We start from the raw sequence: 27905 nt of genomic DNA on the forward strand, positions 1-27905 counted from the left end.
TTCTTTAAAAATGCAGTTTAATTAAAAATAAAAACAGAACACTGCATGTAGGATCTTATACTTTACATTCCATATACAGATTCTGCAGCCATTCACAGCAGGAGTTGTTTGAAGAGTTCAGTATTGGCTATACAACTGAACAGAGCCGCAACACAAATCTTTGCTTTTTAAAGATGGAGGCTTCGGAGTGACGGAGTTTTCTATTGGTCGGTTTTCTGCGCGGTCCCGTGCTCCTGCTGATGGGAGTAACGACATTCCTTTCCGTACGTACAGTTTCCCTGCGACGGAAAGGGCAGATCAGCCAAAAGTACATCTCTGCTAATGTGTGGAGCAGTCCGCTGGTGAACCCCGGTAACCCTTTGGTGTGAAAGGTCAGTGGCACTGTACAGCGGGGCAGTGTGGAACAGCTTTTATTAACCTCGTGTCTAATAATTAGGAAGGCAATAGGAATGTTGGCCTTTATTGCAAGGGAGATGGAGCATAAAAGTAGGGAAGTTCTGCTATAACTGTAGAGTGTTGGTGAGACCACACCTGGAGTACTGCATACAGTTTTGGTTTCCTTATTTAAGGAGGGATATACTTGCATTGGAGGCAGGTTCAGAGAAGGTTCACTTGGTTGATTCCAGAGATGAAGGGAGAAAGGTTGAGCCTGTACTCATTGAGAGGTGGTCTTATTGAAACATACAAGATTCTGAGGGGGTTCGACAGGGTAGATGCTGAGAGGAGGTTTCCCCCCCCGTGGGGGAATCTAGAACTAGGGGGCATAGTCTCAGAATAAGGAGTCGCCCATTTACGAGGGAGATGAGGAGGAATTTATTTTCCTAGGGCTGTAAATCTGGAATTCTCTGCCCGAGAGAGCTGTGGAGGCTGGGTCATTGAATAAATTTAAGACGGAGATAGACAGATTTTTGAACTATAAGGGAGTCGAGGGTTATGGGGAGCGGGCGGGGAAGTGGAGCTGAGACCAAGATCAGATCAGCCGTGGCCTTATTGAATGGCGGAGCAGGCTCGAGGGGCCGAATGGCCGACTCCTAATTCTAATGTGACAACAGTTTGATCAAGGAGAGATTAAATCTGGCAGGGATGGATGAAGAAAAACAGGCAATACTGGAAATGCACTGCACCTCAGTTCCTGGAGGGAGAGAGAGTTTAAGGTGATCAGGTGGGTCCCTCCCTCAGGAGATCGGAGACCCTCCTAGCCTCCTCCTGCCTTGTATGTGCACCGCACTGAGGACGGCAGGATTTCAGTGGAGGGGGGCCCCTGTGGGTCAACACTCTCATCCGTTTGGGAGCCTCCCTTTAAAATGGACCTCGCACCGTTACAAAGGATGAAATAGCACAGTAACCCCTCCCCCCCCCCCCACACCACACTGGCCCATGAAACATCTGGTACAGTGGTTCGCAACCAGAGCATTACTGGCAGGTTCTGTGGGTAAATCACCAGTGAAATGGCTGTAAGTGTTGGGCTCACAGACTGACCAGATACACAGCAAGTACCTGGTCTAACCTACCCCCCCACCCCCCCCCCCCCCCCTTGACTGCCCTGCTCCAAGCACCTCCCACAGACATGAACACACGGGTTGGACGAGCCCCAGACAATTCCGCGTTACCCAAAGCTGCCGTTCTCACCTCTCTGAACTTTTTACAAGGGATTTTCTTCCCGTACTCCAGGTCTTCCTGCCTCTGTTTCCGCTTGTTCTGCAGCCGTTTGCTTTTCTCTTCAAGTGGTTGTACAATTCCTCCACTAGAGAGAGAGAGAGAGAGACACAGCACCCACCCGGTCAACACCTTTGCTCCAGAACCTCGGATTACATCCTCACCCCTGGAACCAGCGTCAGTTAACAGCTTCGCACAGAGTCCCCGCAATAAGCTGGGGCTGCAGGACCAGCCTTTGGCTCAGAGCTACCACTCCCGCCGCAGAGACAGAAGGTGGTGGGTTCGATACTCGCTCCGGACAGTCCCGTCGGCCGGAGATCCGGCTTGGAATTCTGGGTCGACCTCCCGCGGGATCCTCGTGTCCGGTGCGGTGACCCTCCCTCTCTCTCATTGCATGGGCTGTGGGAGCCCAGAGCCCACCCACCCATCGACTGGGATAAAGATGGTCACGGCCATGGAAGGAGTCAGACCGCGAACCAGCCCATGAATCCTCCCGCTGCTTCTCCGAGGGGAGAGCGTGACGATACAGACCCACTCTGGCTACAGCTTCTGCTCCTGTCGTTCAGACTCACAACTCACGCATCTCAACACACAACAGCATTTCTTGCAGTACGGCGGGGTACGGGAGTGGGTACGTGGAGAGTCAGGGTGTGGACCTTCCGGTCGGCCCTGACCTCCCCCGGCCCCCACCCCCGGCTCAGCCTTGCCCCCCACCCTCCCCGGGCCCAGTCCTGAACCACTCCCCCAGCCCTCCGTCCCTCCGTCCCCCCATCCCCTCCCCTGACCACCCCCTTCCCAGGTGCTCATTCCCAGCGGGAATCTTACCCGGCTCTGGCCCTCGCCTTCGGTCCCCAGTTGGCTTCCGGGTTTTCCTGGAATCGCTTCAGCCCTTGCTTCCTTGATTTGGGATTTGCATCTTCCCGGATATCGAAGCAAGCCTGCAGACTGAGAGAACATAAGAATTAGGAACAGGAGTAGGCCATCTAGCCCCTCGAGCCTGCTCCGCCATTCAACAAGATCATGGCTGATCTGGCCGTGGACTCAGCTCCACTTACCCGCCCGCTCCCCGTAACCCTTAATTCCCTTATTGGTTAAAAATCTATCTATCTGTGATTTGAATACATTCAATGAGCTAGCCTCAACTGCTTCCCTGGGCAGAGAATTCCACAGATTCACAACCCTCTGGGAGAAGAAATTCCTTCTCAACTCGGTTTTAAATTGGCTCCCCCGTATTTTGAGGCTGTGCCCCCTAGTTCCAGTCTCCCCGACCAGTGGAAACAACCTCTCTGCCTCTATCTTGTCTATCCCTTTCATTATTTTAAATGTTTCTATTAGATCACCCCTCATCCTTCTGAACTCCAACGAGTAAAGACCCAGTCTACTCAATCTATCATCATAAGGTAACCCCCGCATCTCCGGAATCAGCCTAGTGAATCGTCTCTGTACCCCCTCCAAGGCTAGTATATCCTTCCTTAAGTAAGGTGACCAAAACTGCACGCAGTACTCCAGGTGCGGCCTTACCAATACCCGATACAGTTGCAGCAGGACCTCCCTGCTTTTGTACCCCATCCCTCTCGCAATGAAGGCCAACATTCCATTCGCCTTCCTGATTACCTGCTGCACCTGCAAACTAATTTTTTGGGATTCATGCACAAGGGTGTCCTTGGAGATGGAGCACGCGGTGTCCACCGGTACGCTCGCGGCCTTCCGCGAGGTGGGCACCGGAGGGACTAGAGTGCATCATCACGCCCGGCAACCAAATTTTAAATTTGATTTTATGTTTTTAAGTTAATTTGTTTTAATTGCCGGTGCTTTTAGTGACCCCCTCCCCTTTTATAGGGGGCACTTGGAGAAAAAATATGTTTTTGTGCCCAAAAAAACCACAAAAAAATAAAAGGGCCTGTAAATGTTTGGTGTTTCCCCCAGATCGGGGGGGGCACGGTTTAATGTTTTTTGTTTACTCCCAAAAAAAGAGAGTGTTTCATGCACAAGGACCCCCAGGTCCCTCTGCACCGCAGCATGTTGTAATTTCTCCCCATTCAAATACTATTCCCTTTTACTGTTTTTTTTTCCCCCAAGGTGGATGACCTCACACTTTCCGACATTGTATTCCATCTGCCAAACCTTAGCCCATTCGCTTAACCTATCTAAATCTCTTTGCAGCCTCTCTGTGTCCTCTACACAACCCGCTTTCCCACTAATCTTTGTCTCATCTGCAAATTTTGTTACACTACACTCTGTCCCCTCTTCCAGGTCATCTATGTATATTGTAAACAGTTGTGGTCCCAGCACTGATCCCTGTGGCACACCACTAACCACCGATTTCCAACCCGAAAAAGACCCATTTATCCCGACTCTCTGCTTTCTGTTAGCATGGATAGAGAATTGGCTGGCTAATACATTTCCTCTGACTCCGCGTACCTTTATCTTCTGCAGTAACCTTTTGGAAATCTAAATACACCACATCCATCGGTGCACCTCTATCCACCATGCTCGTTATATCCTCAAAGAATTCCAGTAAATTAGTTAAACATGATTTTCCTTTCATGACGCAAGGTTGGTGTAAAAACCAGTTCGAATGGGAGAGGCTTACATTGCGAGAAATACAACAGACTCATTCTGAAAAGATCGGACGCAGGGAGGAATCGTCGCGCCTAGAAATCCAAAAGAAATCTCCAGCCTTCACTTGGTGAAACGAGCTTGAAACAGCCACACACAACTCGGCCTCCGTCAGGGTGGGAGCAGAATTATTACAGCACTCCAGGGCTACAGAGGAATCGCACGACCGAAGTCCATCGAATTCACCTTTTCAGATCAGCCGTGATCTCATTGAATGGCGGAGCAGGCTTGAGGGGCCGTGTGGAAATGTATTTTTATCTAAGCTGATACCATACGGTATTTGTGTGCCTTTTGATTAAAATGGAGTCCTGGCCCTTCCAGAACTTTCTGCATTTTAGCAGCCAGCTTATTATGAACAGCTAAACCTGCTGTTAGATGGCTGATGGTTATCAGACAGCTAGGAGACAAGTCATGCTGAGACAAGTAACCCCCCATGGTGCTCTCCTATTGTCTACACTACAGGAGTTCCATGTCACCCCACCCTTATCTTCTAGCCATTATCTCTTTCCTTTACCTCATCCATTTGAAGCAAACAGGTAAACTGACCAGGAAATAGCCCATTACCTATGACTCATGGAGTAATGGCCGTTTGGCTTTCTGATAACCCTGACAAAAGGGAATATCTTGACACCATTTCAGTCCAGGATATAGTAATTAACTCTTTATCTGTATTCACTGACTGTGAGACAGAGCAATACACAGGGAGAGGCCAGAACTTGGGTTTTACTGTATAAATATCTTGTGAAGCTGTACCATTGCGGAGGTTTCATTTTAGCCCTTGACTGAGTGAAACTTACCCCTTGCGAGCAAGTAAATTAAAAGGGAAACTTCCATCGGAGCTGTAAGTGTCGGAGTCATTCTTTTCTGAGGTCGAGATTTCGACAGTTATTGGAGGTTCCACCGAGATGCATACTCTCTGTTCTGTGAGTAAAACGGATACAGGCATAGTGCCTCTCCAGTGAAAGGCTTCGGTGGCCAAACAAGGTGAGCCTTTGCTCACAAGAGGTTTCTTCACTGTTGAATCGCAGATGTAATCTGTTGTCCACAGCTGAGGTACTGCATCTACAAGACTCGGCATTTAAAAGTTAAAGGTATTTTTTTTATAACCATTTCTTTCTCAGCTCACCAGCAGAAGAGAACAGGTTCTGGAAAAAAATCTCGAGACAGCCCGGGGAAGGTTTCAGTAGGTAAAAGAAAGCGCTAGTCGATCGAAAAGGGTTCCAGGTTCTTATATGATAAGATTTTTATTGTTTTTAATTCGGAAGGGGTTCTTATGTGATAAGACTATTAAAAGAAAAGAAAAAAAAAAGAAAGCGCTAATAATCGATCGAAGGTTCTTATGTGATAAGATTTTTATTGTTTTTAATTCGGAAGGGGTTCTTTTGTGATAAGACTATTAAAAAGAAAAAGAGCGCAATCGATCAAAGAGTTTGGGTACGGAACCTTAAGTTTTATCAGCTGTTATTAGGATAAGTTAAGGACTCGGTCTGTAGTGGCGTACAACGCAGACTGAGAATTTGTTTAGAGGTTATGATTTGTGTACTCACGGGAATATTGTTTGTTGTCCTTGTATTACTGTTGTGTGCAATACCTTTGTGAGTCATTGCCATTAGAGAAACGGGAAGAGTCACTAGGGAAAATTGTGATTCGAAAAAAAAAAAAACACAAGGATTGATTAGGAAAAGAAACAGTGACTGATTGATCAACTACGGTTGGTTCGTGCCAACATATCTCACACACCCAGACTGAGCCCGAATTAAGAGCCTTTTCAGGCCACGTAACAGCCAGGAGAAGTGGGCGTAGAGAACTCGGTTGGCCGAAAGGATTGTGAGATCAGAAACTGTGGGAAAATCTTAATCATCCAGAATGGGTGCCGGAGCAAGTTAAAACACCACAAAAGGCACACCAGCCTATGTCTTGCTCCAGAATTGTGGTCAGTCTTCAATTGACCAAAGAAACAAAAACCAGTAAAGTGGACTAAGGGTGAAAACAGGCCATTTCCACCCGATGGTTCATTTAATTTAGAGAGAACAACTTGTCTAGAGGAATGTCTTATAAACAGAGATCCAGGTAAAAAAAAAAAGGAAAGTAATAGAAAAGGCCTGGGTTCCGATTCTTCAAACCCATGTAAAATTAACAGAGGAAGTAAATCAAATGTAAAAAAAAAAAAGAGAACCTGATAGTGACTTATGAAAAAAAAATGAAGCTAGTAAAAGAAAAAGCTTTATTGAATGGAGAGAGACTTGTGAATGTCTTGTCTTTGAATGAGAGTGCGTGAATGTCTTGTCTTTGAATGAGAGTGCTTCTGTCTTTTTTCCTTGTGTCTGGAAACCTGTTTGGAAAAGTTGTGGAGCTGCCTGTTTGTTTTAGCTCCACCCACTTTTTCAAACAAAGTGAAGTTTTTTTAACCCTTCATAGTGTTGTCCTGTATGTGGGAAGTTTAAGACATTTTAAGTTAGAAGCGCAGGTGTGGATTTATTCGGATGAGAGGTTACAGAGCTAGGAAATGCACAAAGGGATAGGTTTGTTGAGACATGGTCTCGGTGGTTAAAAGTTGTAATGTTTTTTTTTTAAAAAGCCTTTGTGGGTCTCTCGAGGTGCAGGCTGGGGGAGTACACTCTCATTGTCCTTGGTGTAAATTCTTGGTACAAAAGCTTCTAGCTCAGTAAGAGGATTTTTTTTTGATAAAGAGTGGCAGTAAAACAGTTGAATTGGGATTTTGAGATATTTCAGGTGATCTCCTTGATCAACATTTTGAGTGTATTGGAAAAATCTTGGGTTTGGAGGCCTTTTAATAAGATTAGAAAACAAGTACTTTACATTCTGTGATCTGTGAATCACTATAAGCATAAATGAGAAGTCCGTGTAACACACAGATTTGTCCAGTTCAGAAGCCCACATAAATGGAGGTTTGTCCATGACCTACGAGCTGTGAATGAATCTACTATATTCTCACAATGCTTAAAGGATGTGGAATGAAGTATCCCGGAATGCTTTCCAGAACCTTAAGCAGTCCCTCACTTCAGCACCAGCCTTGGGATTACCAGATTACACTAAGCTATTCAACTTATTTGTGCATCACAAGTCGGGTTTTGCACAATCTGTTTTGACTCAGTTACATGGGGACAGGCAGCGACCGGTAGCGTATTTCAGTACCCAACTAGACCCAGTGGCACCGGACTACCAGGATGTCTTCCTTCATTGGCAGCAGCTTATTATGCTATGCAACAGGCTCAGACAATAACTCTAAATCATCAGACCATTTTATATATCCCACACTCTGTCGAGATTTTACTTACTAAATGTGCCACCCAACACCTAACCTCCGCAAGAACCACTAAATACGAGGTCGAACTGTTATCAAATCCGAACCTTGTCATCAAAAGATGTACTACCTTAAATCCAGCCACTCTACTCCCCACGGAAGACGACGGCGAACCCCATTCATGTGAAATGGTAACCGAATTAGTGACTAAACCACGTATCAATCTAACAGATGTACCAATGTGTAACCCTGATCTAGTGTACTATGTTGTCGGATCAGCCTTACGAAATGATAGGGGCCAACCTAGAGCGGCTTATGCAATTGTAACTCAGTTTAATGTTGTCGAAACAGCCTCTCTTCCAGACTCCTTTTCAGCCCAACAAGCCGAATTGTTTGCGTTAACTCGAGCCTGTATTCTGGCTGAAGGACACACAGTTAATATCTACACTGACTCCAGGTATGCTTTTGGGGTATCACATGACTATGGACAAATTTGGAAGATTCGCGGGTACCTGACTTCTTCAGGAACCCCTATCAAAAATGCAGAACAAGTGGAAAATCTCCTGCGAGCCATTCAATGCCCCTTAAAACTTGCCATTATCAAATGCCAGGCACATACAGGCCAGTCGAATGAGGTGGCACTTGGGAATGCCAGAGCTGATAATGCAGCTAAGTCAGCAGCTCTGTCGAAAGGGGGGATGCAGGTGTCATTGTTCCCACTAAGGAAAAATAATTGCTCAGACCCGCCACCCACTATTAATGACGTGCTGGCCTTTCAGACACAGGCCAGTACGGAGGAGGTGGTGACCTGGACGAAGGATCAATGTTATAAAAATCCAGAAGGAATATGGGTTCACCATGACGGCCGCGTGGTGGCCCCTAGATCCTTACTTCCATGGATTGCCCGATGTGTTCATACATTCACACATGCAGGCAAAGGGGGATTGGCAGATTATATTTTGGCAACTTGGTATGCACCAGGTATTTCGGCAATTGCAAAACAAATCTGTGAAAATTGTGTTACCTGTCAGACAATGAATCCGGGTAAGACGGAAAAAGTAGAATCTGCCTCCCACCCAAATCCAGTCGGGCCTTTTGTACATTTACAAATGGATTTTATTGAATTACCTATGTGTATGGGATTCAAGTATGTATTAGTTATTGTAGATGTGTTCTCTAGATGGATTGAAGCCTTTCCATGTAAAAAGGCCGATGCCACTACTGTTGCTAAATGTTTGTTAAAAGAAATTGTACCGCGCTTCGGAATCCCTGCTAAGCTTTCCAGTGATAACGGGTCACATTTCACGGGAACTGTCATAAGAGAAATGTGTAAAGCTTTACAGATTAATCAACGTTTTCATTGCAGTTATCATCCACAATCAGCTGGACTTGTTGAAAGATATAATGGAATGCTTAAAAATAAGCTGGCAAAACTATGCAATGACACTGGACTGAAATGGACAGAACTGCTGCCCTTAGCTTTGATGGTAATGCGATCTGCAACCAACAGAACAACAGGCTTGTCACCACATGAGATAGTTATGGGACGTCCCCAACGACTACCTTTTACAGCACCATTTACTGCAAAACAGATGGACATCCACAAAATGGAGGAAAATATGTTGAATTATTGTATTGCACTAACCAAATGTATTTCCAGCTTTCATTCACAGGTAAAGGAAGCCCAAGTCAAGCCAGCGGAAGGGAAGTGTCATAACCTGGAGCCAGGGGAATTCGTTTACATCAAGATTTTTAAAAGGAAAAGCAATCTACAGCCAAGATTCAAAGGACCATACCAGGTCTTGCTGTCGACCAATACTGCAATCAAGGTAAAGGAAAGACCAACATGGATCCACGCATCCCATTGCAAACGGGCACCCGACCAGGAGGAAGGGACGAAGGAATCAGAGGAACAGAAAAAGGAAGACTGAATAAAGAACTTTATGGACTATGGGGACTGATGGTGCTGGGCTTGACAGGGTTTTACTTCGCATTATTGATTACACCAGGGGTACAGACCCACCACCGAAGGGAATTGCACGTAAACGTATTTATGGCACTGAGTCATAGGTATGCTCAAGAAAGAAACTTGTCGAGTTGCTGGATATGTTCCCATGTACCTGTCCACTCCAGGGGGGGTATTCCCCTGAGATCTGTCCCCTTTAACGAATCAGAAATGGTAGAATGGTTGACAGTGCAAAACAGGACAAAACTAACTAAGGGGCCAGAAACAAAGGAGCAAACAGAATGGAGGTCGACAGGGTATAAACTTACAGCCTTCCAGGGATGGTACCAGCCCAATTATGATAATAACCATCAGCCTCCCTTCCTAAGCATTACTCCCAGAATAGGAAATCCTGAGGGTATAATATGCCTAGTGAGTAATGAAACTAAAAGAAATGGAAATGGAGAGACTGTACAAGATCAGAATGGATTGAGTTGTCCTTGTGAAGGACAAAATGGGGGAATGTGGAAATGTATTTTTATCTAAGCTGATACCATACGGTATTTGTGTGCCTTTTGATTAAAATGGAGTCCTGGCCCTTCCAGAACTTTCTGCATTTTAGCAGCCAGCTTATTATGAACAGCTAAACCTGCTGTTAGATGGCTGATGGTTATCAGACAGCTAGGAGACAAGTCATGCTGAGACAAGTAACCCCCCATGGTGCTCTCCTATTGTCTACACTACAGGAGTTCCATGTCACCCCACCCTTATCTTCTAGCCATTATCTCTTTCCTTTACCTCATCCATTTGAAGCAAACAGGTAAACTGACCAGGAAATAGCCCATTACCTATGACTCATGGAGTAATGGCCGTTTGGCTTTCTGATAACCCTGACAAAAGGGAATATCTTGACACCATTTCAGTCCAGGATATAGTAATTAACTCTTTATCTGTATTCACTGACTGTGAGACAGAGCAATACACAGGGAGAGGCCAGAACTTGGGTTTTACTGTATAAATATCTTGTGAAGCTGTACCATTGCGGAGGTTTCATTTTAGCCCTTGACTGAGTGAAACTTACCCCTTGCGAGCAAGTAAATTAAAAGGGAAACTTCCATCGGAGCTGTAAGTGTCGGAGTCATTCTTTTCTGAGGTCGAGATTTCGACAGCCGAATGGCCGACTCCTGCTCCTATTTCTTATGTTCTCATCCTGGGGGGGGGTCACATGATCCAACGATAATGGGGTTGTCGACCAATCCCAGCAATCAATCTCGATCAGTGAGTGTACATAAGAAATAGGAGCAGGAGTCGGCCATTCGGCCCCTCGAGCCTGCTCCGCCATTCAATAAGATCATAGACTCAGGTCCACTTCCCCACCCGCTCCCCATAACCCCTTATTCCCTTATCGTTTAAGAAACTGTCTATTTCTGTCTTAAATTTATTCAATGACCCAGCTTCCACAGCTCTCTGAGGCAGCGAATTCCACAGATTTACAACTCTCAGAGAAAAAATTTCTCATCTCAGTTTTAAATGGGCGGCCCCTTATTCTAAGATTATGCCCTCTAGTTCTAGTCTTCCCCATCAGTGGAAACATCCTCTCTGCATCCACCTTGTCAAGCCCCCTCATAATCTTATACGTCTTGATAAGATCACCTCTCATTCTTCTGAATTCCAATAAATAGAGGCCCAACCTACTCAATCTTTCTCATAAATCAACCTCGTGAACCTTCTCAACTGCCTCCAAAGCAAGTATATCCTTTTGTAAATATGGAAACCAAAACTGCACGCAGTACTCCAGGTGTGGCCTCACCAATACCCTGTATAGCTGGAGCAAGACTTCCCTGCTTTTATACTCCATCCTCTTTGCAACAAAGGCCAAGATTCCATTGGCCTTCCTGATCACTTGCTATACCTGCATACTATCCTTTTGTGTTTTATGCACAAGTACCCCCAGGTCCCGCTGCAATCTTTCTCCATTTAAATAATAACCTGCTCTTTGATTTTTTTCTGCCAAAGTGCATCATGACCTCACACTTTCCAACATTATACTCCATCTGCCAAATCTTTGCGCACTCACTTTGCCTGTCTATGTCCTTTTGCAGACTTTTTGTGTCCTCCTCACACATTGCTTTTCCTCCCATTTTTGTATCGTCAGCAAACTTGGCTACGTTACACTCAGTCCCTTCTTCCAAGTCATTACTATAGATTGTAAATAGTTGGGGTCCCAGCACTGATCCCTGTGGCACCTCACTAGTTACTGATTGCCAACCCGAGAACGAACCATTTATCCCGACAACAGACCCAGACATGAAGCTCACGTTACTCAGATACTGGAGTGCCAAGTGCTGTTCTCTGATGGAATTCTATCCAATATACATTTCAATCAATCAACACAAACTGCTCCCACCATCTCCCTCGGGAGGCTGGTCCATAGACTCCCAACTTGTGCAAAGCACACTGGCCCAGCCCCAGCTGTGGGATCGTGTACTATTCTGCCAATTGGAGTACAGACACCTGGCATTAGCGAGGGTATGGCTGAAGGGCTTTTTATCCCAGGCCAGACCCGTGAGCTCTGATTAGAGGTGATGGAAGAAGCTGTGTCAGCCGTGGCTCAGTGAACAGCACACTCGCCTCCGAGTCAGAAGGCGGTGGGGTTCAAGTCCCACTCCAGAGACTGGAGTGCATAAATCTAGGCTAACACTTCAGTGCAGTACTGAGGGAGCGCCGCACTGTCAGAGGAGCAGTACTGAGGGAGTGCCACACCGTCGGAGGGGCAGTGCTGAGGGAGCGCCGCACTGTCGGAGGAGCAGTACTGAGGGAGTGCCACACCGTCGGAGGGGCGGTGCTGAGGGAGCGCCGCACTGTCGGAGGGGCAGTACTGAGGGAGCGCCGCACTGTCGGGGCGGCGCTGAGGGAGCGCCGCACTGTCAGAGGGGCAGTGCTGAGGGAGCGCCGCACTGTCAGAGGGGCAGTACTGAGGGAGCCCCGCACTGTCGGAGGGGCAGTGCTGAGGGAGCGCCGCACTGTCGGAGGGGCAGTGCTGAGGGAGCGCCGCACTGTCGGAGGGGCAGTACTGAGGGAGCCCCGCACTGTCGGAGGGGCAGTACTGAGGGAGCGTCGCACTGTCGGAGGGGCAGTACTGAGGGAGTGCCACACTGTCGGAGGGGCAGTACTGAGGGAGCGCCGCACTGTCGGAGGGGCAGTACTGAGGGAGCGCCGGCCGCACTGTCGGAGGGGCAGTGCTGAGGGAGCCCCGTACTGTCGGAGGGGCAGTGCTGAGGGAGCGCCGCACTGTCGGAGGGGCGGTGCTGAGGGAGCGCCGCACTGTCGGAGGGGCAGTACTGAAGGAGCCCCGCACTGTCGGAGGGGCAGTACTGAGGGAGCGCCGCACTGTCGGAGGGGCAGTACTGAGGGAGCGCCGCACTGTTGGAGGGGCGGTGCTGAGGGAGCGCCGCACTGTCGGAGGGGCAGTGCTGAGGGAGCGCCGCACTGTCGGAGGGGCCGTTTTTCGGTTGAGACGTTAAACCGAGGCCCCGTCTGCTCTCTCAGGTGGACATGAAAGATATTTTCCTGGTCAAGTCGAGCTCTGCCCCAATAGGCCCCCGGCAGTGGGATTCAAATTGAACAACTTACACAGGCTCTTTGCCGAGGATGCGAAAGGCGGGGCTGCTCTCGGACAGCTTCTCTCGCTTCACAGGGTGGATCTTCGCCTGCAGCAAAAACAGAGCAAAGATTAAACCCCGATTAACCCTTCCACATAACCCCCATCCCCCCACATTAACCCCTCACTGCCCAGAAAACAGCCGCTCGCCTCTAAATCCAGTGCCCGAGCTCACACATGTTTTTGGGCCTTCACGCACTAGCGTGCTGAATTCTTATTTCACTGTACCCCGCACCTAACCGTCGATATAATGTTAATCTCACACCGACAGATTGGCCTCTTACCCAGCTCCTCATGACATCCCAGATCACCGAAGATGGTGCGTCGGTTTTCACTGCGTTTTTACAAGCGTGCGAGAGGGACACGCGATACCCAGCGTGGAGGAGGGCAGACCTTACAGGAGGGGGAATAGAGAGAGATTAAATCATTCCAGCAGGCCCAGTTCCTTCTGCCTTCTTTAAGCGTCCCCTGTTGCCCTCCCCACTACAGAGGCCGTCTGCTGGGAGTTTGATCATCAACCTCCCAACACCCTGGACCACGGTTCTCAAGAGGCGGAGGGAAGTTAAAACCGACAATCTTACCTCATCTGCAGGAGGGATGGGGTACTGCAGTGGATCACGCTGCTCAGGTGGTCCATGGTGTGGTATAGAGGGCAGTCCGGCAACTCCTGACAAGAGAGAAACCAATGGGAGGTGAATCAACTGTGAATGGACCGCGTGACGCAGGCAAGAGCTGATCTGCCAGGTTACCCATCGCGCGACCGGGGCAGGGCTTAACCAAACACAACCTGCATCGTCAACCTGCACAGAGACAATCTCGTAGTATTAGGCAGACCCTCGTATTGAAGATGATTTGCTTCTACACCAAAAAGGGATGAGTTCACAAGTGTTTCAATGAAGGACCTAATATTCCGGATCCCGAACTACATCCTGAAGGGTGGAAGATGCCTGTGAGTGGATTTTTTTAACGTGGGGTGACCGTTGCACACCAGCCACCACATGGGGCTTGACAGAGCGAGGTCTTGGTCCAGTGGCAAGGGTTAACCAGGACGTTTGGAGACTAAGACCAAGCACAGAGATAATCATCAAACAAATGGACACTGAGGTGAAGAGGGAGATACGAGTGGGTCGGTCACAGAGGTAGGTTTAAATGGGGAGGGGGAGGTAGGAATGGAAGAGTTTAGGGAGGGAATTCCAGAAGACAGAATCTAGTTGGCTGAAGGCACAGCTGCCAGTGATGGGGCAAAGGGGGCGTGGGGCATTGCACAAGAGGCCGGAGAATGATAGGCCGAGACTTCGGATTGGGGGTGGGAGGTGTGTGCAGAGATAGGGAGGGGCAGGGCCACGGAGGAATTTAAACACGAGTACAAGAGTTCTAATGGAGGTGTTGGGGGACAGGGATCCGGCGTACATCAGCGAGGGTGATGGGGAGCGGGGCTTGGTGTGGACGAGCTGGGGTTGATGAGGGTGGAGGTACGCGAGCATTGGTATAGACATAGAAAATAGGTGCAGGAGTGGGCCATTCGGCCCTTCGAGCCTGCACCGCCATTTAATGAGTTCATGGCTGAACATGCAACTTCAGTACCCCCTTCCTGCTTTCTCGCCATACCCCTTGATCCCCCGAGTAGTAAGGACTTCATCTAACTCCTTTTTGAAAATATTTAGTGAATTGGCCTCAACAACTTTCTGTGGTAGAGAATTCCACAGGTTCACCACTCTCTGGGTGAAGAAGTTTCTCCTCATCTCGGTCCTAAATGGCTTACCCCTTATCCTTAGACTGTGACCCCTGGTTCTGGACTTCCCCATCATCGGGAACATTCTTCCTGCATCTAACCTGTCTAAACCCATCAGAATTTTAAACGTTTCTATGAGATCCTCTCTCATTCTTCTGAACTCCAGTGAATACAAGCCCAGTTGATCCAGTCTTTCTTGATATGTCAGTCCGGCCATCCCGGGAATCAGTCTGGTGAAGAAGTTTCTCCTCATCTCGGTCCTAGATGTAGGTTTTATTTAATAGTTTCAGTGCCTGGTCGGGTGAGGCAGGTAACACTGCGGGGGTCTGTGTGATGGAGAGTAAATGGAGTTGGAAGAGGACGCCGAGGTTACAATCAGTCTTGTTCAGCCTCCTGAGGGGGATGGAAACATTGGCGAGGGTACGGAGTTTGTTGGTGACGATGGCTTCACTCTTCCCAATGTTATATGCTGAGTGCCAGAATGGTTTGCCCACCCTCTTGTCTCCCTCACGTCCCCACATCAGCAGTCTCCAAGACGCTGCCTGTATCTCTCTCGCTCTCCACTCCCAGGGCCTCAGCATTGCTGAGATGGATTGGAGAGTTTGTCCTGAGTTGGTGAATGGGATTGGCCATGTGGAAAGACTAAGGACACTACAAATGTTTACATTGGGGAAAGAAAAGACAGCTTAGAGGGAAAGCACAGCCACAAAATGGCTGCTGCATTTTTCTATATGCTGGCACAGGCATGATGGGCCGAATGGCCTCCTTCTGTACTGCATCATTCTGTAGAACAGTCACTGTCTTTTCAATAGTAATTCATGGCATGTGATGTTTGAGGATGTTATATAAATGCAATGCTTTCAAAACCCAAGCTTGTGAAGTACTGAGGGAGCGCCGCACTGTCGGAGGGGCAGTACTGAGGGAGCGTCGCACTGTCGGAGGGGCAGTACTGAGGGAGCGCCGCACTGTCGGAGGGGCGGTACTGAGGGAGCGCCGCACTGTCGGAGGGGCGGTACTGAGGGAGCGCCCCACTGTCGGAGGGGCGGTACTGAGGGAGCGCCGCACTGTCGGAGGGGCGGTACTGAGGGAGCGCCCCACTGTCGGAGGGGCGGTACTGAGGGAGCGCCGCACTGTCGGAGGGGCGGTACTGAGGGAGCGCCGCACTGTCGGAGGGGCGGTACTGAGGGAGCGCCGCACTGTCGGAGGGGCGGTACTGAGGGAGCACCGCACTGTCGGAGATGCCGTTCCAGACTGCTCTCTCAGGTGGATGTAAAAGATCCCACGGCACTATTTCGAAGAAGAGCAGGGGAGTTCTCCCCGGTGTCCTGGATCAATATTTATCCCTCAATCAACATAACAAAATCAGATTATCTGATCATTATCACATTGCTGTGTGTGGGAGCTTGCTGTGCGCAAATTGGCTGCCGCGTTTCCCACATTACAACAGTGACTACACTCCAAAAAGGACTTCATTGGCTGTAAAGCGCTTTGGGACGTCCGGTGGTCATGAAAGGCGCTATATAAATGCAAGTCTTTCTTTTACCCAACAATGAGTGGATTTACTCAGCCTGCCCTCTGGTATTCTGCCCAGCTAGGGTCCTGCTCTCCCTGATTTGGTCCTTCACCCGTAAGCAGCAGTCTGCGCGCTCACCTCGGTGACCATGCTCAGCGTGCCCAGTATCCGATCTGAAGTCTTGAAGCGCTGTGTGTTGTGTTCCACTGACTCCAGGACTCTCCTGATGAAACCCTGGTCGTGGATTGGCTCAGCCCACACTGGGCCACCGAGCTGGAACCAGAATAGAAACATCAGCGTACATCCACAAAAAAACCCCGGGGGCACAAATCCTCCCCCGGTATACACGTGTCGGCTGCATGTCCACAGAAATTCTACCAATCTGGTCGGGATGGAAACCGACCTTTAAAGCTCCTTTCTCGTGAGTTTCTGATGCTTGGGATGTTTTACTACATTAAAGGCGCTATATAAATGCAAGTTGTTTTTATCCAGTCTTTGTGTATCACAGAATGTCTGAAGGCTACTAGGATCTGCTCTCAACTGAGATTGAAAGTTTTATCCCATTTTATAATGATTGATTACTCAGACACTGCATCGCCCAGACAGACAGTGCACCGCCCAGACAGACAGACAGTGCACCGCCCAGACAGACAGAGTGCACCGCCCAGACAGACAGAGTGCACCGCCCAGACAGACAGAGAGCACCGCCCAGACAGACAGAGAGCACCGCCCAGACAGACAGAGAGCACCGCCCAGACAGACAGACACTGCATCGCCCAGACAGACAGACACTGCATCGCCCAGACAGACAGACACTGCATCGCCCAGACAGACAGACACTGCATCGCCCAGACAGACAGAGTGCACCGCCCAGACAGACAGAGAGCACCGCCCAGACAGACAGACACTGCATCGCCCAGACAGACAGACACTGCATCGCCCAGACAGACAGACACTGCATCGCCCAGACAGACAGACACTGCATCGCCCAGACAGACACTGCATCGCCCAGACAGACAGACACTGCATCGCCCAGACAGACAGACACTGCATCGCCCAGACAGACAGACACTGCATCGCCCAGACAGACAGACAGACACTGCATCGCCAGCTCCGCCCCTCGCAGTTTATCTAAAGAGACACTTTTCAGGGATGTCTCCCATCCCCCCCCCCCTACCCCCGAGCCCCGTTCCCATGTCGAGAAGACCTGAGCAATTCTCATTCACATCCTAATGCCCGATGATGGCAACTTTGGCAAAGGCCTGAATTTGACAGTGGCACGGTCTCTTGGTTACGGAGCGGGGGGCAGTAGCGGGGGATGTGGGGAAGCAGTACAGAGAGACGGGGGAAGAGGGGCCAGTAACTAACAGAAAGGAATGAATAGCAGAATTGCCCCCTTACCTGGTGCCTCTGGCAGCAATGCTCACACTCTGCTCCCACCGGAGGCCCGGAGCTCGCTGTGTACTTGTAGCTGGGGAAACAAAATCAGCCCAGGTTACTACTAGAAAAGACTTGCATTTCTGTAGCGCCTTTCACGACCTCAGGACGTCCCAAAGCGCTTTACAGCCAATGAAGTACTTTTGGAGTGTAGTCACTGTTGTAATGTGGGAAACGCGGCAGCCAATTTGCGCACAGCAAGTTCCCACACACAGCAATGTGATAATGATCGGATAATCTGTTTTAGTGATGTTGATTGAGCGAGAAATATTGGCCCCCAGGTCATTGGGGATAACTCCCCCTGCTCTTCTTTCAAATGGCCATTGGATCTTTTACATCCACCCGAGAGAGCAGACGGAGCCTCGGAAAGATCTCTCGTGGCCAAGTGGCGTGATGGATAGTCTGCAGCCTAGAGCATTCTGGGATACGGCCATAGCCAAGAGATCATCAACAAGAGGGAAACAATACAGAGGGACGACGCGGGTAACTTACTTCTTGCCGTGGTGGATCATTTTGCCCATCCTCTGAATGTGGAAGGAGCCACAGCCCACGCAGTTGTATACCAGGGCCTGCTTACTGCAACAGAGAAGCACAACTCTCAGACACACAGCAGCCTCCGTATCACGCTCAAAACTTAGTGACATCAATCAATTATTGCTTGTCCCTCTGAACACGCCAGATGGTTCGGGAGTTCGAGTCGGACACGGTGATTTATCAATAAAGAACGACGGCAATTATACTGCTTATGGCGAATTATCCTCCAGGGAGAGTGGAGAAAAAGGAAGATCTTCGGACCTTAATTTAGAAAAGACGGACTTTACTGCACCACCGATATTCCAGATCCCACTCCAGCCATTCTTTTTTCAAATGTATTCGTTCATGGGATGAGGGCGTTGCTGGCAAGGCCGGCATTTATTGCCCATCCCTAATTTCCCCTCGAGAAGGTGGTGGTGAGTCGCCTTCTTGAACCGCTGCAGTCCGTGTGGTGACGGTGCTCCCATGGGCTGACTTTGTCGGAGCGGTTTGGTGCGACTGTGTGTCTCGCTGGGCCATTTCAGAGGGGCAGTTAAGAGTCAACCACATCGCTGTGGGTCTGGAGTCACGTATAGGCCCAGACCGGGTAAGGGTGGCAGATTTCTTGTGGCTTCTGCGTTGAGTGAAGTTGTCAACTAAAGGCAGAGAGAGAAGTTTGTGCTGTAGACTCAGTCCCACTGCACTCAGACTCTTCCCCCAGCTCATGGCCCAGGAGCGATGGAGGGGGGAACTGACACACATTTACTGGGTGTGGCTCTGATCTGTTGGCTGAGAACAGGGTCAGCTGTGGTGTCTGTCTCAACCCCACATCAGTGTGTCTGAAAACACCCAACTCTCAATGGCCGAGGGGATTTACGAGAATGTTGCCTGGACTGGAGAATTTTAGCGATGAAGAAAGATTGGATAGGCTGGGGTTGCTTTCTTTGGAACAGAGGAGGCCGAGGGGAGACCTTATTGAGGTGTATAAAATGATGAGGGGCCTGGATAGAGTGGATAGGACGGACCCATTTCCCTTGGCAGAGGGGTCAACAACCAGGGGTCATAGATTTAAAGTAGTTGGTAGAAGGTTTAGAGGGATGTTTTTTCACTCAGAGTGGGGTGGGGGGTCTGGAACTCACTGCCTGAAAGGGTGGTAGAGGCAGAAACCCTCACCACATTTAAAAAGTACTTGGATGTGCACCTGAAGTGCCGTAACCTACAGGGCTACGGACCTAGAGCTGGAAAGTGGGATTAGGCTGGGTAGCTCTTGGTCGGCCGGCACGGACACGATGGGCCGAATGGCCTCCTTCCGTGCTGTAAATTTCTATGGTTCTATAATTTTAGAGTTAGAATGGCCACTTGGAGCCCGTAACAGAGACCAAAGCCCAGGGAGAGTCAGCACCTCCCGGGGGAGCGGGTTATCTGAAATCCAAGAATGTAAGCGGGTCAGAGACGCACAGCAAAGGTTGGAACCACTGGATTGGTACTCATGCTCGTGCCATCCAATAGGGGGAAAGAAAATGGAAACTGAACGGCAATTGACTAGTCTTTTGTCAACAACACCGTACCGTACCGTACCTGGCAGAAGCTTTAACCATAGCCTGTCCCGTGAACACCCGCACAAAGACTCGGATGTAGAAGTCGACACTGACAGAGAGGACAGGGACGATGTATCGCTGGTAACAGTTCGCACGCAGGTCCAAGTTGTGCAGGATGATGCGCAGAGCCTGGGGAGGGGGTGAGAGGGGGAGAGTCAGCGCATCACTCAATTAGAAAAAACAATCTATATATTCCACTTTTTCAGTCACTTGCCAGCAACAGGGTTGCCGGACAACCTATCTCCCAAGCCAATAGGCTGATACTTCCTTACATAGAATGTACGGCACAGAAACAGCCCATTCGACCCAACAGCTCCGTGCCGGGGTTTATGCTCCACACCTCTTCATCTCACCCCATCAACACATCCTTCTATCCCTTTCTCCCTCATGGGTTTATCCAGCCTCCCCTTAAATGCACCGATACTATTCACCTCAACCCCTCCCTGTGGCAGCGAGTCCCACATTCTCACCCCTCTCTGGGTAAGGAAGTTTCTCCTGAATTCCCCATTGGGTGCATTAGTGACTGTCTTGTATTGATGGCCCCTAGTTTGGGTCTCCTCCACAACATCCCTACATCTACTCGATCAAACCCCTTCTTAATCTTAAAGACGTCTACTAGATCACCCTTCAGCTCTAGAAAGAAGAGTTCCAGCCTGTTCAATCTTTCCTGATGGGTATAATCTCTCGCTTCTGGCCATCCTTGTAAATATTTTTTGACTCTACTTCAGTGCCTCTATCTGGAGACCAGAGCTGTGTACAGTCCAGTATTGATGTAGAGCATTACAACAAAACCTCCCAAACTGCTACACTATTGGACTGCAGTAACCAGGCAACGAGAGAAGACCCTTTGCTTTCCCAGGCTTGATTTGGTGCCCTGCTTTCAGACCCAGCGACTAATCCCCATTCACAGGGTTACCTCCAGTGGTAAGAGCATCGCCTGAGAGGGTGGGGGGGGGGGGGAGATGCCCGCTCCCCCCCCCCCCCCGATTGCCACATGCAGCCAACAGCAAAGATAAACCTGGGCACCATTGACACCAAGGTTGGCACTGTCGTTTCAGGTCAGCCCACCCCATGCAGGCAATGTGGCGCTGTACACATTTCGTCAGACATCGGGGCGATTGTACAGAGACACTGAAGGCACCCTCACAGCTGCAGAGCACAGAATCAGGCAGGGTTGCCGCGACTGATTGCCATTAATTATCTCGTGTGCCGAGTGATGACAGGATTGGGCCTGGCTACAACAGTCCCCTCAATACTAACCATTCACATGAAGGGTGCAGATTTGAGGTGCCTGTAGACTCGTAGCCCAGCGCCTCAGGAGAGTGAATAAATCACACGTACCCAGAGCTCTTCCCCCACTCCGCTCGCTCCCTCCCTCTCCCCACAACATGCTGAATGCCTCCTCAACTCTGCTCTCTTCTTGCCCATTCCCAAGCGCTTTCCTGAATCGGCAATCTCGTCCCGATGATTTCCCCCCCACCCCCCCCCCCCTCCCCCGACACGTCGCGGAATTGGCTGAGGCTCACCATTTCGTGACAGAACTTTGATTTGAGCGACATGGCTCCGTACTTGCTGTAACAGGTCTCGCCGCTGTTCCCGGCCATCACTGCCATGTCCGTGCACGTCACACACAAAAGCCCTTGAAAGACACGCGAGACTTTGTTATACAGACTCACCAATCCTCCAAAACATTCAACTCAAGCCAGTGCCCTCCCCCACCTCAATCAATGTCACTAAAACAGATTATCTGGGTCATTATCAAATCACATTGCTGTGTGTGGGAGCTTGCTGTGCGCAAATTGGCTGCTGCGTTTCCCACATTACCACAGTGACTACACTCCAAAAGTACTTCATTGGCTGTAAAGTGCTTTGGGATGTCCGATGGCCATGAAAGGCGCTATATAAATGTAAGTCACTCGTTCAACTGAGACATGCAAACAGCTACAGGCCTCTCTTTACACGGCGGGTGATTGGAGCTTACGGAGAGAATAGTTGGTCAAAAAGTGCTTAAGGTTCCCCACCCAGCAATAGTATTCAGGCTACAAGAATTGCACTTCCTAGGGCAGACTGTAACAGGCACCCTGCCCCTAGGACACGGTTGGCCAAGCTGCAAGACCCTCTCAAGCTCAGGGCAGTTAATGCAACATACAAACATCCCCCTTCCCCCACCACACCCCTCTAATGTGAGGAGCCCCGAATATTTCAATGGCCCCACCCCCTGTATTTAAAGCTTGTGATCGGGCACTCTCTGCTCCACCTCACCTCCTTCGCTGACCGCTTGAACGGCTGCGTCGATGAACTGCGACGGGCTCCCGTAGGGATCCAGGTCAATCACGTCAAACCGCGCCCGTTTCCTTTTGGACTCGTACAGGAGCATGCTGCGGAGAGAGCCGGTGACCCCTTCCCCGGTTAGTATTCTCCAGGGTCTCACACATCACAGTATAGAAATGGCCAGCGATTCTTTGTAAACTTAAAGTTACCAAACAGCAGATGCAAAAAGTACAAGCGTAACAAAAATAAAACAATCATTGGAAAAGACAAAGTATTAACCAGCAGTATGGTTTACAAATCAAATAGTTAGAGCACTGCAACTAATTTGTCATCCTTCATATTCTCTTTTATTTTTTTAATTTTCCTCGCTCCTTCCCCTGGAGGTGCTGACTCAGTGGCTAAGTGGGCAGCACTCTCACCTCCGAGTCAGAAGGTTGTGGGTTCAAGTCCCACTCCAGGGACTTGAGCACTATTCTATGTTGACACTCCAGTGCAGTGCTGAGGGAGCGCCGCACTGTCGGAGGGGCAGTGCTGAGGGAGCGCCGCACTGTCGGAGGGGCAGTGCTGAGGGAGCGCCGCACTGTCGGAGGGGCAGTGCTGAGGGAGCGCCGCACTGTCGGAGGGGCAGTGCTGAGGGAGCGCCGCACTGTCGGAGGGGCAGTGCTGAGGGAGCGCCGCACTGTCGGAGGGGCAGTGCTGAGGGAGCGCCGCACTGTCGGAGGGGCAGTGCTGAGGGAGCGCCGCACTGTCGGAGGGGCAGTGCTGAGGGAGCGCCGCACTGTCGGAGGGGCAGTGCTGAGGGAGCGCCGCACTGTCGGAGGGGCAGTGCTGAGGGAGCGCCGCACTGTCGGAGGGGCAGTGCTGAGGGAGCGCCTCACTGTCGGAGGGGCAGTGCTGAGGGAGCGCCGCACTGTCGGAGGGGCAGTGCTGAGGGAGCGCCGCACTGTCGGAGGGGCAGTGCTGAGGGAGCGCCGCACTGTCGGAGGGGCAGTGCTGAGGGAGCGCCGCACTGTCGGAGGGGCAGTGCTGAGGGAGCGCCGCACTGTCGGAGGGGCAGTGCTGAGGGAGCGCCGCACTGTCGGAGGGGCAGTGCTGAGGGAGCGCCGCACTGTCGGAGGGGCAGTGCTGAGGGAGCGCCGCACTGTCGGAGGGGCAGTGCTGAGGGAGCGCCGCACTGTCGGAGGGGCAGTGCTGAGGGAGCGCCGCACTGTCGGAGGGGCAGTGCTGAGGGAGCGCCGCACTGTCGGAGGGGCAGTGCTGAGGGAGCGCCGCACTGTCGGAGGGGCAGTGCTGAGGGAGCGCCGCACTGTCGGAGGGGCAGTGCTGAGGGAGCGCCGCACTGTCGGAGGGGCAGTGCTGAGGGAGCGCCGCACTGTCGGAGGGGCAGTGCTGAGGGAGCGCCGCACTGTCGGAGGGGCAGTGCTGAGGGAGCGCCGCACTGTCAGAGGGGCAGTGCTGAGGGAGCGCCGCACTGTCGGAGGGGCAGTGCTGAGGGAGCGCCGCACTGTCGGAGGGGCAGTGCTGAGGGAGCGCCGCACTGTCGGAGGGGCAGTGCTGAGGGAGCGCCGCACTGTCGGAGGGGCAGTGCTGAGGGAGCGCCGCACTGTCGGAGGGGCAGTGCTGAGGGAGCGCCGCACTGTCGGAGGGGCAGTGCTGAGGGAGCGCTGCACTTCAAAAGTATTTAATTGGATGTGAAGCATTTTGGGACGTCTTGAGGTTGTGAAAGACACGGCAGAAATGCAAGTTCCTTCTTTATTACTCCGCATCTAATCTGAGCGAAGAAGACTTGAGACAGACACTGGGCGCAAGCAATGAAAGATCTTTCACTCCTCCCCTTAACAAGCCCCCTTTAAAAAAAGCCGGTACACTCTACCTTGCATCTGCCAAGCTCGCTGTTACCATGTGCCCCACTCCGTTAAGCTCAATGTTTCTCTTCATTAGTTCCACCGCTTTTGAGGAAAAGTCATTTGCCACGATACTGTGAATCCCGGGGACCTCCTTGGCGAATCGGATGGAGCGGAGCCCAGACGCAGCCAATCCCTCCAGGATATGGATCCCCTCCTGCACACAGAATCAGATTCAATAACCAGGGAGTGTGCAAAGCTTAAGACAGTTTGGTCAAAAATGCGTTCACGAAATGTAATGCTCGCCCCTAATCGCCCTCGAGAAGGCGGTGGGTGGTGAACCGCTGCCTTGAACCGCTGCAGTCCGTGTGGTATATGTCTTTGTAGCGGTTTTGGTACAACTCAGTGTCTCGCTGGGCCATTTCAGAGGGCAGATAAGAGTCAACCACACTGCTGTGGGTCTGGAGTCACATATTGGCCCAGACTGGGTAAGGACGGCAGATTTCCTTTCCTTAAAGGGACCCAGATGTGTTTTTAAACCACAATCCGGTAGTTTAATGGTCACTTATTATTCCAGATTTATTTAATTAACTGAATTTAAATTCCCCAGGTGCCCGGGGTGGGATTTGAACCCATGTCTCCAGACCTTTAGTCCGGGCCTCTGGGTTACTGGTCCAGTGACACAAGCACTGTGCTACTATTCCCCCGTTATAAATACAGAGTAGCTGATTCGGAGGCAGGGGCACGTACAACTACATCCTGGTGGTCCAGAAGCCTGCAACCCATTTTAAAAATAATTTAAGACCAGTCTTTGGCAAAATCAATAAATTTAACCGACCTCAATTCCTAATAATGCAGAATGCATCAGTGACCAGCCACGAACTATAAAGTTTTCCCCATTCACAGCGATACTCTTTCTTCCTTCCTCCGATTCAGGAGCAGAATTGCCCTATTTCCCCTCCCTCACCCCGTTCAAAGAGGCATTCGTGCCGCGCCGCCCCGCCCCCCCTCCCCCCTTCTGCCCAGTTCCCACTCCTCCTGCTGCCTGGTCCTCACTGCTACTCCATTCCTACCTCGAGCTATGTCCCTCATGCTGCAATCAGAAATTACCGACGCGGCAAAAAAATAAAGGTATGGGGCTCAACACACTGCTAAAGTCTGACTGCACTTCACCCAGGCGCAAGGGACAGTGCCTGTTGAGAGCCATCACACCACAGGCAAATCCTGCCCACACCTGGTGACCAAAGACACCTTTTCAGCAGTGAGGGCACTGGACAACACAGAGGAACAGAGGATACTGTTGTGCCCTATCCGTAGCCGAAGAGGGCCCGAAGCTGTTTGAGCCCCCTGTCAATACCTCGAGTGCGATGAGCTACTGCAGCAGGGGCCCAAGGATCTCCTGCTCGGTCCCAGGCAGCTTTTTTTTTTTTAAACCCATTGCATCGATCGGGGAAGCTGTAACCTTAATGTGAAAAGGAGCTGATCTATCTCCTGGTCTTTCAGTTACTCAGCAGTAATCAGCCCAATACACCGGACGCAGGCTAATGATTTTGCTTCCTATCCAAATACATCGTCCCTCCAAAATTTGCAGATGACACAAAGATTAGTGGAAAAGCGGGTTGTGCAGAGGACACAGAGAGGCTGCATAGAGATTTAGATAGGTTAAGCGAATGGGCTAAGGTTTGGCAGATGGAATACAATGTCGTAAAATGTGAGGTCATCCACCTTGGGGAAAAAAAAAAACAGTAAAAGGGAATATTATTTGAATGGGGAGAAATTACAACATGCTGAGGTGCAGAGGGACCTGGGGGTCCTTGTGCATGAAACTCTTTTTGGAGTTTATCTGCAAAACAAAAAACATTAAACCGTGCCACCCGCCCTGGATGACACAGCAGACATTTACAAGGCCCCTTAAGTTAGTTTGCAGGTGCAGCAGGTAATCAGGAAGGCGAATGGAATGTTGGCCTTCATTGCGAGAGGGATGGAGTACAAAAGCAGGGAGGCCCTGCTGCAACTGTATAAGGTATTGGTGAGGCCACACCTGGAGTACTGCGTGCAGTTTTGGTCACCTTACTTAAGGAAGGATATACTAGCTTTGGAGGGGGTACAGAGACGATTCACTAGGCTGATTCCGGAGATGAGGGGGTTACCTTATGATGATAGATTGAGTAGACAGGGTCTTTACTCGTTGGAGTTCAGAAGGATGAGGGGTGATCTTATAGAAACATTTAAAAGAATGAAAGGGATAGACAAGATAGAGGCAGAGAGGTTGTTTCCACTGGTCGGGGAGACTAGAACTAGGGGGCACAGCCTCAAAATACGGGGGAGCCAATTTAAAACCGAGTTGAGAAGGAATTTCTTCTCCCAGAGGGTTGTGAATCTGTGGAATTCTCTACTCAGGGAAGCAGTTGAGGCTAGCTCATTGAATGTATTCAAGTCACAGATAGATTTTTAACCAATAAGGGAATTAAGGGTTACGGGGAGCGGGCGGGTAAGTGGAGCTGAGTCCACGGCCAGATCAGCCATGATCTTGTTGAATGGCGGAGCAGGCTCGAGGGGCTAGATGGCCTACTCCTGTTCCTAATTCTTATGTTCTTATTAACCTGCCCCATCACACACAGCACCAGGATCCTACAGCACCTAAGGCTGCTCCTCACAACAGTCTGTCTTCCTGCAAATGTTGCGTGATCGAAATATGCAACTGCACCAACAGGGAGGCTGGCCGAAGATTCGGAACAGAAGCAAAATACTCTGGATGCTGGAAATCGGGAATAAAACAGACAATAGTGGAAATAGTCTACTGGTCAGGCAGCATCTGTGGAGAGAGAAACAGGTTCTGGCGCTGAAGCGTTATCATCTCTCCACGGATGCTGCCTGACCCGCTGAGAGCGTCCGGCATTATCCAAGATCGACAACCTATTGTTTAGGAACAGGCTAAGCGAGGGGTGCTTCACCTCACATTTCTCTCCCACGCTGGCCGTTTTCTTCAGCACGGGGGCGTCTCCCGTTCCCGCTGTGGCCACAGGGGTCTCAGTCTCCGCCAAGTCCACCACAATCTTCCGCTGTTCCTGCTCCCCAGGGACCAGCACTGTGCAAAGATATTTCAAGGCTGGTTAGCGCCGTCTCCGCTTGCAACACCCCCGTTAAATCAGTCAAGGCCCCAAGCTGAATTCCACTCACCTCGAATCCCCTTGGCCAGCAGCTGCTCCCGAGCAAACTCTGTGACGACGGCACATCTGGGCGGGGGAACACCAAGCAGCAATTACTGCAGCGCGTGCTTCAACCCTCCCCTTCACACCAGTCCGCTCACTCCTCCTCCTCCTCCTCCGTTCACTCCTCTCCTCTGCTCCCCCTCTCCTCCTCCTCTGCTTGCTCCCCCCATCTCCTCCGCTCGCTCACTCCTCTCTCCTCCGCTCACTCCACTCCCTCCCTCTTCTCCCTCCTCCTCCCCACTCCACTCCCTCCTCCCCCCTCCTCTCCCTACCCCTCCTCCTCTTTCCTCCTCCTCCTCCTCCTCCCCTCTGCTCCCACCTCCCCTCCCTCTCCCTCCTCTGCTCCTCTCCCTCATCCTTCACTCCCCCCTCCCTCCTTCTCATCCTCCACTCCCCCCCTCCCTCCTCCTCCCCTCCCCCCCTCGCCCCCCTCCCTCATCCTCCTCATCATCCTCCCCTGCCCCCCTCCCTCATCCTCCCCTCTCCCCTCCCTCATCCTCCTCCCCTCCCTCCTCCGCATCCTCCCCCTCCCCCTTCATCCTCCCCCTCCCCCCTTCTCCTCCTCCTCCCCCCTCCCTTCTCCTCATCCTCCCCCTCCCTCCTCATCCTCTCATCCTCCCCTCCCCCCATCTCCTCATC

At 50.7% G+C, this 27905-nt stretch overlaps 1 protein-coding gene and 1 long non-coding RNA gene across 2 annotated transcripts in view; both read right to left on the reverse strand.

Annotated features, from left to right (window-relative positions):
- trmt1 (tRNA methyltransferase 1) lies at positions 1-24245 on the reverse strand. Its single transcript, XM_070867167.1, has 13 exons — positions 24084-24245; positions 22202-22317; positions 21466-21578; positions 19920-20068; positions 18321-18404; positions 17793-17862; positions 16530-16664; positions 13728-13813; positions 13431-13539; positions 13119-13195; positions 2482-2601; positions 1630-1744; positions 1-278 (listed from the first exon to the last, which is right to left on the reverse strand). The coding sequence occupies exons 1-13, from the start codon at positions 24146-24148 to the stop codon at positions 201-203; spliced, it is 1317 nt and encodes a 438-aa protein (XP_070723268.1). The 5' UTR covers positions 24149-24245; the 3' UTR covers positions 1-200.
- Positions 24246-27112: 2867 nt separating this feature from the next.
- LOC139237894 (uncharacterized) overlaps positions 27113-27905 on the reverse strand; it is a 3804-nt gene continuing 3011 nt past the window's right edge. The window contains exons 3-4 of the long non-coding RNA XR_011588539.1: positions 27235-27290; positions 27113-27142 (exon numbers count right to left, since the gene is read on the reverse strand). This is a non-coding gene — a long non-coding RNA (uncharacterized lncRNA). The remainder of the gene's footprint in view (positions 27143-27234; positions 27291-27905) is intronic.

Source organism: Pristiophorus japonicus, chromosome 24, assembly GCF_044704955.1.
Source record: "Pristiophorus japonicus isolate sPriJap1 chromosome 24, sPriJap1.hap1, whole genome shotgun sequence".
Taxonomy (NCBI): Eukaryota; Metazoa; Chordata; class Chondrichthyes; family Pristiophoridae; genus Pristiophorus; species Pristiophorus japonicus.

Bases quoted from the DNA above. Each gene is read 5' to 3' on its own strand.
- trmt1 (XM_070867167.1), bottom strand. From the start codon at position 24,148: ATGAAGAGAAACATTGAGCTTAACGGAGTGGGGCACATGGTAACAGCG. The intron at 13,540-13,727 runs GTAAGATTGTCG...CCCTCCTGTAAG, and splicing joins CCATCCCTCCTGCAGATGAG to GTCTGCCCTCCTCCACGCTG. The intron at 1,745-2,481 runs GTAAGATTCCCG...CTCTCTCTCTAG, and splicing joins AAGGCGAGGGCCAGAGCCGG to TGGAGGAATTGTACAACCAC.